General features: G+C 39.9%; 1 protein-coding gene across 5 annotated transcripts in view; it reads right to left on the bottom strand.

Moving 5' to 3' along the window:
* LOC113015435 (CMP-N-acetylneuraminate-beta-galactosamide-alpha-2,3-sialyltransferase 1-like) overlaps positions 1-15082 on the bottom strand; it is a 94143-nt gene that overhangs the window by 44801 nt on the left and 34260 nt on the right. Inside the window, exons 3-5 of one of the 5 annotated variants that reach the window (XM_026157476.1) lie at positions 7598-7719; positions 4681-4806; positions 557-1241 (exon numbers count right to left, since the gene is read on the bottom strand). In XM_026157476.1, the coding sequence (XP_026013261.1) occupies positions 557-847 (291 nt within the window). In that variant the 5' untranslated portion in view covers positions 848-1241; positions 4681-4806; positions 7598-7719. Of the gene's footprint in view, positions 1-556; positions 1242-1421; positions 1511-4680; positions 4807-7597; positions 7720-15082 lie in introns of those variants that run through there. The other 4 variants (XM_026157479.1, XM_026157478.1, XM_026157480.1 and 1 more) reach the window with 4 other exon arrangements.

Genomic DNA, 15082 nt, shown 5'->3' with positions numbered 1-15082 from the left:
ACTGTAATGGAGGCGGAGTAAACTGGATCCGCCTCCCTGCTCAGCGAACGCTCCCGACGCAGGGGAAACAAATTTTGTCGGGGACACCATCCTCGGTACAACATCGGCTCACTTAAGTGGCCCAACACTAAGGCCTACAATGGAGTTTGACAACCCTGGCCTAAAGTGTGATGGAGACAGATTCCAGTGAGTGAACAGTTAAAGCATCTTTTACACTTTCAAGTCATGTATGGAAAATGTCTCTCGTTATCTACAGATTCTCTGGGAGAGAATTTCCATATTCTCCATCTTGCTTGTTAAATATGAACAAATTGTGCGTGGGAGTTTGCTTCACAACTTGATCCTGGTAAGGACTTGTTGGATTTGAAACAATCAATGTGGCAAACACAAATGTGTCGTGGGAGCATTACAGCAGTGTGTAAACTCTGTTCTTTATTCATGATCTTTCCTTTTCAGCACCTCACCTTCTCTCGAATGCTGAATGTGCTTTTTTATTACCAATCTTGTGTAGAAACAGCATTGCAAATTCCCCCCACACACATCCCCTGAATCTTACCTGCCACCACTTAAAGGTTTCATCCGAGAGGGCACTGTTCTCTCTGGTCATCAGAGGGTGGATGGACTGATTAAAGCGTTCGGCGAACCACGGGTCATCCTCCAGCTCTGCTATGCACTGACGACAGGCACACAGCCCTTTGGAGAAGAAGTTGTCCGACAGGCGAAATGCGTACTTAAAGAAGTAGAGTGAAGGGTCCCGGAAGGTATAGCTGAACAGGAAAGTTGTAAATGTAATCACACAAAAAAGGAGAGCAAAAGTCCTGATTTTCCTGACTTTGAGCAGAGGCATGTTGTCGATAGTCAAATTCCGCTTGTGGGAAACTCCGAGAGCGCAACAGAAAAAAGCAGCATCACGATAAATCTAGAGTCCAAAAGGTGTGAGAAAAGAGCAAGCCCATTGACCACATGGTACAGGTGACTCAGATGTGTCAAAACACGGCGTCAAAATGACTTGCGGTTATTTTTCAGACAACTCGGGGTTTCAGTCAAAAACGTCCTTAATTAAATCCATCAATGTGACTTCTTTGCAGATTCCTTTCAAATCAAAGGAAGATAAATCTGCTGTGTGGTTCTTCCAGCCTGGTGGTCCCAGGTTTATGAGTGTAAATCCGATTTACTGACTGCTCTGATGTTGACTCTTTGAGGTCAGTGACTGTTGTGTCATCCATTGTTTAATAATCCACCTAGAAGGCAAATAAAAGGACATTGTGTAACATCGACTTCTTGAATTCCCCCAGCTCACTGACAAACCACTTAAGCGTAGGGTTAGATTGCATTTTATGCTAAGAAAGCCTAGAATAACAGATTACAACATGTTACCCTTAAAATCAAGTTTTTTTTTCACCATTCTGGCCTTACAGTACCTGTATCATAGGATATCCATTTGTGTGTCAAATAGGAGAATTCCATACATAGGTTTACAGGCAAACCTAATACTAACCCTAATCCTAACCACCTGCGGTCTCAAGGCTGGAGCCGAACAAAAACACCCTGATAACGACTGTGTTTAGTCTGTTCTTCCCATTCCATGCAAGGCCACCTGGATTGGCTGGAAGACTGTTTACTTAGCCTAGCAGGGTGAAGGACACTGTCTCTGCCGAACTCTGGACACGCACACACATACATCTTATAAATCTTATTCCCTTCCGATGCTGACGGTGGATCAAGGAGACCAGCGCACAGGCTGCAGGCCCGGATGTACTGTCTCAATCGGCTGTCTCTCACCTTTACCCATCCCTGTTGCTTGTCATGTGTTTCTTTGGTGCATTAAGAGTTTTTTTCATGTGCTATGTGCAGAGGTGTTTTTTTCTGTTCTCAAACTGATCTCCCTATTGGAGCTCAGTCTGGGGGGAGTTATTTTTTTCTCTTTCCTCATGTGGTTCATTTTTCCATTGTTATACCTCTCTGACCTGTCTTCCCCATGTGATGTTTTGTGTAATGTACGTATGGTCAGAGGGTAAGATGGCGCCGCCATTGCGTGCAATAGGTCGGCAGCCTTATGAAATTTCCCCTTGCGGGACTAATAAAGGTATATCAAATCAAATCAAACACATTGCCAGAAAGCTGGTGGCTCAGTACACATCACAACACACATTCTTCAAAGCTGGCTTCTTGTAATTTCACAGCACTAACAGTTCCAAGAGGAGACTGTACTGCAGTACAATTTGCAAGACTGTGAAAAATGTTTTCTTTATTGTTCTGTTGTTGCCAAATTACACAGGATGCATCAAAGTCTTTTAGCTCTTAAAAAAGACCATCATCAAAAACCATAAATGTCTTCAGCAAAATCATATCAGCTTTTCTGGAATGAAACAGGAAGCAACCGTAATCCCCTTTTTCATCCCCCCACTCCCCTGTGGCATACATAAAAAGACAGACTGAACATAGAAATCATTGACTAACTGGAGAATAACTACTTTTTGGTTGTAAAACTCCAGTACGAACAGTCACGCTGCTGTTTTCATCCATGTTTCTTTGCAGACATTAGTATTGCAGTTTTGCACTTGCCATCAGCCACATTAATTAGGAATATCAACAATGAACTAGCTAGCTACCTAGCAACCTGGCCGGTTGGCCAGTCAGCTGGTAAAACACGAGAAACACGAGACAGGAAAACCTGGAGTCTGCTAGTTAGCATCGGGGAAACATTTAGATAAAAAACAACTACCCTGCTACTTCCAAAGGTGGGTTACCAACAGCAAGACCTGCTTGTCGGTACTACCATGCACTACCGGATACTACCATGCGAGTGGCAACATCAAGGGTTAAAGCAGGATTAAAAATAATTCTTAGACTTCAAAAAGCACAACCTAAAATCAGGGGCAACTGCCATCATTTATATACCGTCTTTGAGACCAGAGCATAGCTAGTTAGTTGGGATAAGCTGACAGATACCACTTTGGTGATATTTACTCATCTCAACAATCCCATTTTGATGTCAAAAAGGCATCAAGGTACAGATGCATGGGGACAAGTGTTCGGTTGGCCCTAGCTAATTGGATTTGGTGTTAAATCTTCTTTTTCTTTTATAATTAGACACATTCACATTCATTCGTCTAGGCAAAATAAGAATATTCCCTTCGGAGGGTAGATTTATGGTGAAACCTCACTTTTAAGGAGACAGCAGATCAGCACATCATTACATCATTGTTACAACATTAGTGGTTATTTGCTTCTCCAGCTAGTTTGGCCTCTTCCTTTAGCTCTGACCACACTTTCAGGTCATGAGTCCACTGTGATGGTTGCAGCAGCTAACGTCTGGATTAACTTGCTTATTTCATGCCCACAAGAAGTGGGCAACTTGCTGTCACGGAGTTGACCAAGAACACCTCCGAATATCAAAGTATTCTAGAGTCAAATGTGAGGTTATCTGTCTGGCAGCTAAAGCTTGGCCAAAATTGCCTCGTGCAATAAGACAATGATCCCAAGCACAGGAGCAAATCTACAACAGAATGGCTGAAAACAGAATCCAGGTGTTAATCCAAGCAAACCTGATCAGGACCATTAGAAAGCCCTACATAACAAACATCTCAAAGAACTGAAGTAACGCAAAAAAGAGTGGGACAAAATTCCACAACAATTTGAAAGACTAATAAAGTCATGCGGAAAATGATTAACTTAGTGCTGCTGAAGGTTGTTTTACAAACTACTAAATCATAGAGTGTATTTGGTTTTTCACAGGACTGCTTAGAATCCCGTGAAATGTTCTGTTTTGCATGGCTGTATAATGTATGGTTTCAAAACTAGTGGTTGAACAGAATAAAAATCTGAAAGTCTTTTTTTTTTTTTCCAGAAGGATCAGAAGGGCTTCCCACTGTCCACAGGCCTCTAGGCCAGGGGTCTCGAACTCCAGGCCTTGAGTGCTGGTGTCCTGCAGGTTTTAGATGTGTCCTTGTCCTCCAACACAGCTGATTCAAATGGCTAAATTACCTCCCCAACATGGCTTGAAGTTCTCCAGAGGCCAGTTTTAGATAACCACAGGATGATATCTAAAACCTGCAGGACACCGGCACTCAAGGCCTGGAGTTGCCTACCCCTGCTTTGGGCCAATACCCAGAATACACACTGGATAATCCACAAATCCCAGCAAAATCAAGACCAAAAAACCCCTAAAAAGCAAACACAAAGAAGAATTTGATCACGGTAATTATTTAGAGAAACTGTGATATAATATGACAAGCCCTGTAAAATTCAAATACATTTACAGCATGACATGTAGTGTCAGTGAAAGCGTACTCAAACTGCTCCATGAGGGGTGTCTGCTAAAAATAGTTGGGAAGCAATAGTAAAAACCACGTTCAACCTACTACGGAGCCTATAGAGTTATTCAGAAACACACTGCTGATAAAATTTCCAGAATATCATTAAGTATTTTTTGGAACGTGGCTTTTCTTGACGCACAAAGCAGGCAGACCTCCTGGGGTTTCATTTCCAACATGAAAAGGCCACCTCTGCCTTTATCCAGGGCCCGGGCTTCATTGTGATGTGCAGTGGTGTTTAGGATTCCACAAATACCTCTATATTTAGGTAACAGCAGATTCACACTGGTGATAAAATGCATTCATTGCAATGCAGGTCAAAAAAGACATCAGAAAAATGAACCCTAGAAAACATGCAACCTACCCTTTGCTCTTAACAATTTCAGAGCAAGCCTGCCATATAGAAGATCTGTGGGAAACTCCATTACAACGAGAGAAAGGCTGCAGGTCTTTCCTGATTAGAAATTGATCAGGTCATTCAAATTCCACCCTGGAGGGAAGCAAAGAGGATTGGGTTTAAGACTGCCTGAAAAAGACTACACAGCGACACAGCTTGCCTGTTGATTTCATTCTCGCTATCGGAGCAGGAAAACAAACTGTACAGGCATTTATCTGCTGCACTGACACAGACCAATGCACAGGCAGGCTTAGAAGTGATCCCGTCTGCTGTTTGAGAGTCAGTAACTCACGGCGCAACACACATTTGCATAGAGCCCAAGGTTGGTTATTGTCAAAGGCAGCGAGTTTGACAAGGATACCTGGGGACACGTCTAATGGACATATCAATGAAGAGGCCTACTTCTATAAAACAAGCTGTTGACTCCACTCAGTTTGAAGCTCTTTGGCATTAAGGGTGCAGGTAGATGGGAGAGTGAGCAGAATTTATTCTCAAACAGGTGGCGCCTCCCTGCTTTTGACAACACACAGACTGTCATCTCGCTCCTCTGACCTTGTCCGACTGAAGGCTGGCAACCCTGCGTTGATCAAAGATTGCCAAGCTGAGACAGCAAAGCGTCTGTTCACACTTCACAGACTCCAGGGGGGTTTAGGGAGAGAGAGGGAGGGAGAACGAGATGGGGTGGCAAACAGTAAAAGGGGGGGGGGGGGGGGGGGGGGCCCCCCCCCCCCCCCTAATCTTCAGTTCTGAGAAGTCATCAACTTTGCAGGGTGTAGTTACAGTAAAGTGTTTTCAGTTTGTGTTCTGTGGAAATAGTTTTTTCTCTCCAGCTTACCTCTGCCACAATTTTAGAAATCAAAATTCTGCAGTTTTTAAACTCCTTTGTATTATATAGTTGAGAAAGGTATCTGCTGAGCTGTGAACTTGCTGAGTTAAACCAAGCCTCTTAGTTGGAGTTAACTCTCAGAAGTGCTGCAACCACTGTTTCAATGTCATTTTTACATAAAAATAATAATATACTTGCAATGTGGCACACTGCCAGACTGAGTGAATGGGTAATCTTTTCATGTAGGATGGAAAAATCTCCCCCCTTGTGTTGCAGAACAAGAAAAGTCTTCATTCATGGGACACTTTATAAAACTAAATGCCTGATTGTGTCAAATTTAAATAAGTAATCCTAATTTACAGCAACATTGTCTAGTCAACAAAACATCCATCCAGGCATCATTTTTCACAACATAAAATAATGTGTGTTTGATTGCACACGATCTGATATCCCTCTGTTGGTGTCGTTCCTGCATCATGTTGGTCCTGGATCAATATTGCATCACATTGTCAGCTTTTAGTTAGCCAAGAGGTGACATAATGCTGTAAAATGCTGTCACAAGGAGACTAACATGTGTAACCTAAATTTAATAACCTAAAAATCTTCAACCTTACCACTTGTTGTAGAATATTTTTGTATAAACAAAGGTATTCTTTCCCCTCCATGTCCCAAAGCTATAGCATCACAGCGATGTGTCTGGTAAGCTGCCATGCTGATCAAATACAAATTAACTCCTTACAGTTCCTGTTAGATCTATCATCACCCACTGATTTCTGGATTTTATAGCAAAAGGCATAGCGGTTCTTTGAAACCAGGAACTGCTAACTAGTGAAACCAGTGATCATTAACGATATCAGTAATCATTCATCAATGTTACCCCAACTTTAAAAAAAATATAGTGATATCCAAGTCCCAGCCTGACTGCAAACTAAAAGTCAAACCCAAACCCACCTGATTCTAGTAATGCTTCAATATTAAAAATATCAGTTGTTTTAACTTAAATATGAAGTGATTAATTTAGACAATAGTGAGCGTCACATTTCAACGCCTTCCTCTGTGGTTTAGTTGGTTTCTTTTTGTTGCACCTTCTGTTTCAAGAATCAGTTTTTCTTATTTACCAGTCATTACTCTAGGTTATGTGTGGGTGGGGCAGTGTGTCACCGCCACTGCTGCAACTGTTGATCATCATGATTAGTGGACCAGGCTCCAGTAACTACCCTTTGTTTATAGAACGTTGGCGTACACCCTTTGCCTCACAGTCCTCCCTCTAGCTCTCCTTACAAGTCGGCCACTTGTCCCTTTCGATTTGAAATACTGTCAGACTTTTAGTAGCTTAGAAACACATAGGAGTACAAGAGTGGCTCATTTTATAACACATTCTTTACCTGCTTAGTTAAGCTAAGATAGCCCAGTATCATGTGGAAAAGCCCAATGTGGCAACACTGAAGCGGGGAAGATGTGTCCACATCACAGGCTGTATATAAAAGACAGGCGTACTGTTTTGTGGATTTTAAAGCCTTGGTGTTGGCATTTTGGCAGCATTCTTCTTGCTATTTTGAAGCCAGAAATGACCAGTGTTGGTTTAGCTCTCCAGAGAGTAGAATTCTAGCTTATCAGCTCATGCTAGCAAACTTGGTTAGCAAGCTGCATTCTTAAACTGCAGTAGTGCGTCACATATATATGCAAATCTGTGCCAAGCTACCGAACCACATTTTCTTTGACTACCTGTAACATTAAATCAAATATCTCCATTAAATATGATTAAAATGATGCTACACTGAAATTCCCCTACTATACAACTGATAAGCTATTTTATAAGGCCATTGAAATAAACCAGCTCAATGCACGAGTTAATCTTTTGGAGGTATTTTATCTGTCATACTAGCTAACAAAGCTAGAAAATTCAGACAAGTAGCATATCTCACAATTTGATGGTTGTATAAATTAATAACATAACAATACTCATCAATTTTCTTTCTGCATCCACTGTTACATTATATCATGTATTTTTGGAATTAGCACACATAGAGCTTTCACTTTAGAACCACAGCACCTTACCAAAGGATAGTAGGGAAACTTTTTTGCTGACCAACGCTAGACTCCCACTGTGTACCCAGAATGCCTTCTGTTCCAAATGAATGATGGGGCAGCATTTCTTCATGCAGGGCCGCAGCCGATCTCTACATGGTCAAAAGAAGAGCATTTATAACGTGAAACCCATCTGAATGGCAAAATGCCTTTACTCTCAACAACACGTACAGCCAGTGATGATACATAGTCCATGTCTGAAAAGGGCTTTATAAACACTTATTGTACAAATATAGGAGCCTACCAGCTCAATTATTTAATAAAACAACATTATAACAAACCTAAGTGTAAGAAAACCTCTTTTATCATCAGCATTCAATATCCCAAAGTGCACCAGACAGGATGAATAAGAAAAGCTGTTTAAAGCAACCAAGAAGAAATCCAGAGGGATTTTCTGTGAAATTTCTGCTTCATAACTAATAATACCTCTCAGTGAATAAAAAAATGAAACAGCTCCAGATTTTACATTTGATGGCATCACATCTATGAGTCTTCATGTTCTGGTCTCTGCCTTTGATGGAGAGTATTTCATTTTCACATTTATTGACTTTCAGCTCAGTGCTCTATTTTAATAAAAGGGGGGTTATGGTTATGTTTCTTGCTCTAGCAGATAAAGAGGATTCCAGGGTCACTGAGGGATTGAACAGTGAGGGCAAAGTCTTCTGAGGTGATTTGAATAAGCTGAGAAATGTTTTTGAGGTCAGTTCACACATGTGAATGGAGCATGGGATCAGTTGGTAGATAACTGAAGCTAAATAACTGGTGAAAATTTGCCAGCTGGAATTTACTAATACTTTTTTTTGAAAACTTCAAAGCATGAAAGTTTTAAGACATATCCTTTTTCATTGTTTGGCAAATTAATACTGAACTGAAGACTGATGTTACACTTTATTTTTAGTCAATATCAGCATGTTAGCTTAACACATACACTGGAAAAAGTCAAACAGGTAGCCTTAAAGTTTAATCCTAAACACTTTACATCATCTTTATTTTATTCATACAAAAAAGAAGTACAAAATAAAAATATGTCCGTTTTCTTTAGCACCCACTTTGGTTTTCTTCACTTGTTATTCAAATTGTCACCTCTCGCCAAGGAGGTTATTTTGCTTGTGTGCGTGTCATTCTGTCTTTCACATTAGCTTGAAACGCTTTAAATGAATTCTAAGAAAACGTTAGGCTGTAGATTTGGGTCATGTTAACAAGCCATTAAAGTTTATAATAAAGTTTTCAAGGTCAACTTCATGATTAATTGGTCAAAAAGCAGCAACTTTATACAAGCGTGGTGTGTATTGTCAACATATAGAAAGTACTGTATAAAGATTAAAAACATCAAGTCACACTTGATCTTTAACCTCTCAATCAATGTCAAATTGATCATAAAACAAACTTTACTAAACAATGAAATGAATGCTACACATATACTAAATAAATAAAAAATAATTTTACTCCAAATGATCTCAAGCATATGAAAATTGGTTTCAGGAAGTAAGCAAATAAGAAAATAAGGAAAGCCTGCACTTTGCACTTGTTTTTACTGGACTGCAAACTACTTAAAGTGCATTTCGAAAGAACAAAGAAGTAAAAATATATACAATAGTATTTCCCTAAAAGCTAATGCTGCCCAGAGGTGTGTTTTACATTACATTTTATTCTGAGGTGTCTACCCAAACCAATTTTGGGGAGTTATTTGAACCTAACCCTAACCAGTCATCAGACTTATCTGCCTAAATCTATCAGTTTTAGACAGCTCTAAAACCTTTCAATGCCAACATACAGGTTTGTCAGGGATTAAGAGAAGGGTAGAGAGAAGTAAAACATTACTTCTAGTACTAATAGAGTCTCTTCTGGCGGTCTGACAACTGCTCAGAGCCAGAAATAATCCAGCAAAGCACAACATGAAACTTTTTTTTTCCAATCTGTGCCAGGTTAAGTTAACTGACTGCTGGCTTTTTATTTAATGAAGCTATGAGAGTAAGATTGATTGTCAAATGCAAATTTCTCACAGAAAGCGTATTTTCCTGAAACCATTCCTTTTATGTGTTCCACTGTTTTCAGGAGGAATCACTAGGTTTACGTCCAGAGCCAACGGCAGTGTAGTAAAGTCAGAAAGTCATGGGATCTGTCGAAAATAATAACACAATATGAAAACTTGGATGTTATTTAAGCCTGAGGTCTACAAGTTTCATAACGTTAATGCCTACATATTATAGATGAAAAAATAGCTGTTTTAAGAATGGTAGATTATATACCACCACCACCACATACACACACACCTCCACTGCTCTTTTGAAAAAAGTATCAAACTTTACATCACACTCCACCTCTGGGCATGTCGCTTCATTTGACTGAAGGTCACTGGGTTTGTCACACTCTCTCACAGTAACTAGAATGTGTAGATTTTAAACAAATAAAGCATCTCACTACTGCACAGCTGCACGCGTGGAAAGAAATGCTCTCCGTGCCCTTGATCTCTCGCAGACTTGTGTAAATGACTGTGACGTGCTTCACTGCTACAAAGCAGCACAGATTCTTTCCATTTACATCCCCGCCTGCTTTCTTCTTTAACGCCCTTGCTGAAATCAGGTTTACTTTTATTAACACAGCCGTAATAAACCTTTACTCATTTGCCTTGAGTCAGCAGCTGATTATATATCTAATTTTATTGCTGCAAAATTACATTATCCACTCACTTTCACCCTCTCATTGCATTTCCACTGATTACTGCAGACTTTCATTCGTCACATCCTTCACAGCCCTCCATGTACCTGCAGTTGCCTGAAGCAATAAACTTTCTCTGGTGTGTTAACTCCCTGTGAGGCTGCCTTATTCACTTCAGGCTGATGTCACCAAGTACAAACAGAGAGCAGTGCACTTTGAGATGAATCTTCACACCATGTTTCCAAGCAATTCCCTCAGCTCAGGCTTACCATTTTAAATGCCTTAACATACCCCCCCCCCCGTTCCTTTCCCTCCAGCTTGGTTCCAACTACCTCACTCTGACAGTATCACATATATTCTGTGCCACGTTGTGCAAGCTTCTAGCGATATATGATGTTTACACAGTGAAATATTTAAAACTCTGTACTTTTTTTTATGGCTGTACTAGTCAATCAAATAAAAGATGTCTTGTGCAATTTCTCTAAACCACCCCCTCTCCAAGTGTGGTACCTTTGAATACTTGGCTTCTCTACCTGAATTGAAAATAAGCTTTTGTCAGTTCTGAATGTTTTCATGTAGAGAATAAGTTTGCAAAGAGCGACCCAGCAGGCCAGGATGCGTTTGAATTCATTTTTGAATATAAGGTTAAAGACTGTGTCAGCAAGGGTTTAAAGGTTAAATTCATTGACTGATATGAAGAATCAAGGAAACAGACGTCTATAAAGGGTCAACGCTTAATAATCTTTATATCATAGTTGAAAACCAGCCAAGAAAATTTCAGATGAATAAAAGAAAGGCTCATGGATACAGCGATTATACTTTCACCCTGAGCTCAGAGACATTTGGACTCCAGCATGGAACCTGATCTTCTTATTACTTTTACACCGCTTTCATTCATTTAGTTAGTTCAGGTTTTTTTTCAAACCTCGGTTTTCTTAGTTGCCATGGTGATTTTACATCCCAGATGAGTCTTGTATTTCCTATTTAAATACATTTGTTTAAAAGTCATGCTGGCTGTAATGCAAACAGGGGGGAAATGTGTTGCGTTCTTGTCACTACTAAAAGTTTTGCCATGATACATGCTTCGGTTTATGTCATGATTTTATTTCTATTGGATCTTTTCTTGTTTTTCATTTGTCAAATAAACTTTGCTACCTCAGCAAGTGCAGCAACTTTTAAAAGCTATTTTTGTGTGCGTTATTTTACTGGCACTTCTACTGAAGATTTTTATCATTCAAAATGAGAAAGGTTTTGCTGCAAAATGAAAAAAAAAAAACACAAAAGGATCAGAGCCCCTTGTTAAGACCATGCCTTTGTGTAGTGCTGCACAACTTTTAGGCTTAGATTGCTCTTGGCAAATGCTATTCTGATCGCCTGCGTGTTCAAATGGTGATTTAAACTCTTACTTTCTCTCTCTTTTTTTTTTTGCCTGTCCCGTTTGGTTCTTTTGCCATCAGAATTGTTGTCTAAAGGCAAAGAAAGATGCCCAACGGATTTACTTTATCAAATGGACCATCCTAGCCTTGCCGTATTGGTCTATTTGATTCACCTTTGCTTTTATTGTTTATTTTATTTTCATTTGCTGAACACGGGGCAGACTTGACTGGGGAAAAGGAAAGGGAGAAAGAAAGAGGGAAAGAAAAAGAGAGGGAAGAGGGACGGTGATAAAGGGCAAAAACCAACAAAATAAACAGACAAAAAATACATATATCAATTAGGGCTGCCACGGTTAGTCGACTAGTCACGATTACGTCGACTATCAAAATCGTCGACGACTGATTTAATAGTCGACGCGTCGTTTGAAGCTTTGTAAGATCCCAAAAGATGCAGGAATAAGTAGGATTTAAGAGTGTAATAACGGACTGAAACAGAAGATGTCTTTCGCTACTCAGGTTAAACATGATAAATAAGTCACTTAGATAACTTAAAAATGTTATTGTTTGGCTTTTTTTAGTATTTTATTTGTTCCTGAGTAAATCGGTTTGGCTGAGATTAAAGCTGTACGTTTTATGTCCAGTGGATGATGATCTGATAAGTCGACTAATCGCAAAAATAATCGGTGACTAGTCGACTATCAAAATAATCGTTTGTGGCAGCCCTAATATCAATCACCTTGATCACCTGTTGAGAAAGAAAAAAGAGAAAAAAAGCAAAGAAAAAGAGAGCAATATAATAAACAACTCAAGGTAAACGCAAGGATCGTATTTGTGGGTTGAGGATAAGCAGGTGACCATATGCCACATGGCTGAGAGTGGCTAGCCCGGCTTCGAATCTGTCCCGTGGCCCTTTGCCAAATGTCTTCCCCTTTCTCTCTCCTGTCCCTCTTCACTGTACCCTTTCAAAATAAAACTGTAAAATATTTTTTAAAAAGGGTAATCTTTGGTGATCTTTCACTGAGTATGCTTGTTTTGTTCTTGTTGCTTTTTTGACAGCTACAAGAGTTTTTATTATAATAACAATGTAAGGCGTTTTGCCAGATATAACTGTCACAATGCATTAGAATTTGGGGGGCACTAGCAAGAAAACTGTCAAGATTCAACGTGTGAAGTCAATGCTGCCACACAGGTCCATTGGGGCTGCTGTACACACCCAGTTAAATTGTAAATGAAAAACTAAAGAGCCAAGGATGGGCTGCAAGAGGACAGTGGACAAATTTAGGCACAGTTGGGTTTTTTTACTCAACGTCTTTTACTCAGTGTTGCGTCTATTGTGTCCTGTAATTCCAATTTGACAAATACTGTATACCAAAGAGAAGCCGTCTTCTGATGTTTTAATATGCTGTCACATGCTTGCAAATTGCAGTTGGTTGTACACTACAGGTAAATCTTTCACTAGAACAGAGCCCCATGAAATCTGTTTAACTCCCTGATTGAGGCTTTTGTGCCATTTTGGTGTTTGGAACAATGTGTTTGGCTGTCAAACACAACAAACACAAGTCGATGTTCACTTTAAATATTTTTTCTTTACTCTGCTATAGTGTCATGACACAGAAAAAATAAAACATGAATGTGATAATGAAGCCCCCCATTCCAAAAAACACACGAGGTACAGGTGCACATTTTGTACAAACCATTTGCCCTCTCTAACTCGGTATCGGCCAGCTAATGATTTTCAGATTTGATGAGCTCTTTGTGTAGTAAAAAACAAACTCAGGTAGAGGCAGGCACAGCTACAGCCTCCTGTGAAAATTGGGTTTGATGTTCACTCTCAAATGAAAATCTCTGACCAATTTTGCATGCAGTCAAATGTCGTCCGCTCCCGTCCACGCACGTTAACTGAGAGGTGGACAGAATGTAAAGCAGGCTGTGATTATTGATGTCTGTTGTCAAGCACATTCTGTGTCCAAAATGAGAAGTCTCACTCATTAATCATTAACAAAAATGCACAATGCCTCCAATAGAATGAAATGTGTAGTTCATTTGGCAACACACAATCCATGTTCCCATGATACTACAGCTTTTTTCCCCCCTCCAGTTTCGGTGTTTTTATCTCTAGTTTTGATTAGGCCATTTTGCATGCAGACAAATGATTTTCCTGCACTTTCACTGATAGATGCAGCCAGAAAGAGAATGTAAAACAGGTCTCAGTATTAATGTGTTTTGTCGAGGAAGTTCTCCATCCGAAAGGCAACGCCTCTCCCATTAATCATGAGCACCAGGGTAAGGTGTGGGAAGAAATAAAGCAGTCCATTTGCATTTCTGGCAGACATAAAAATGTCCACCATGATGCAGCACATTCTTTACGTTTAGTCTTTCTGATCGTTGACTGTTTTACTGTAAAGCAGTTTTACACCCGAATGCCTTTTCCCTCTTTATGTAGATGCAAAAATACAAGCCGCAAAAGGAGATCAGATGGCACAGCAGCATGTTTACTGAGGACTGAGGTCCTTGGAGGATTCTTCAACACTGTAAGCTATTTTGCCATGTGGAGTCAAAAATTTGGCACACAACTAGGAAACATGTTTCCAGCAGCATGTTTCATCATGAAAGTGGTCCTATTTAACTGCTAGGCACAAGGACACTCCCTTTGTTTAATTTCTGACAGTCATTATTCAGGCATCAGGTGGGATGGTGGATCTGTCACTACATCAATGCCACAGAATGTTGGGTTTTTTGTTTTTGTATCAAATGATTTCTCTATCAGCGTGCCAGTCAGATCCACTGAGGATTTCACTCTGTCTCTGATCTTGTTCCAGATTCACTCCTGCATTTGGAAGAAATCCTCTTCTGTCAAGAAGAACATGAAAAGCAAAGTGTCCTCTCCAGAGAACCAAAGCATTGGTTGTTTGTTCAAATTTTAAAGAACCAATGTTTATGTTTACTACCGTGGCACAGCAGGAAGTGTGGTAGGAGATCCTGCAGTGAAAATGATCCACGCACAGGTGTGTGGTTGGTTAACAGAAAATGGTAAAAAGAAAAGAAAAGACTATGAGTTTAGCACTTAATAATGACTTTCCATGCGCTGTAGCCTCTATACAGTTTATTTTGTTAACTGGTAATTACCCTGGAAATACCCAAAATGATCACAGACATGTTTGCCATGGTTTGAATATGAATAGAAATCCTAGTGAAACAGATCTGAGTGACAACAAAAAAAGGTGTTGATACGTTTCCAATATATAAATGTATAAGTGGTGTGAACAGTTGCCACATGCACATTAAGCAGGTTGCTTCCCCAGACAAAAGAAAACGAAAGTATTCTGACCTTCACATCTAAACCCAAGCAAACCCACATGAGTACAGAAGAGACTGTTGACTCAGTAGGGATAATATTTAACAAGGACAGATGAGAATGATT

Source organism: Astatotilapia calliptera, chromosome 22 (genome assembly GCF_900246225.1).
Source record: "Astatotilapia calliptera chromosome 22, fAstCal1.2, whole genome shotgun sequence".
In the NCBI taxonomy this organism is placed as follows: domain Eukaryota; kingdom Metazoa; phylum Chordata; class Actinopteri; order Cichliformes; family Cichlidae; genus Astatotilapia; species Astatotilapia calliptera.
Note: the sequence above shows the minus strand (reverse complement) of the source record. Positions and strands in the feature narration are given on the sequence as shown.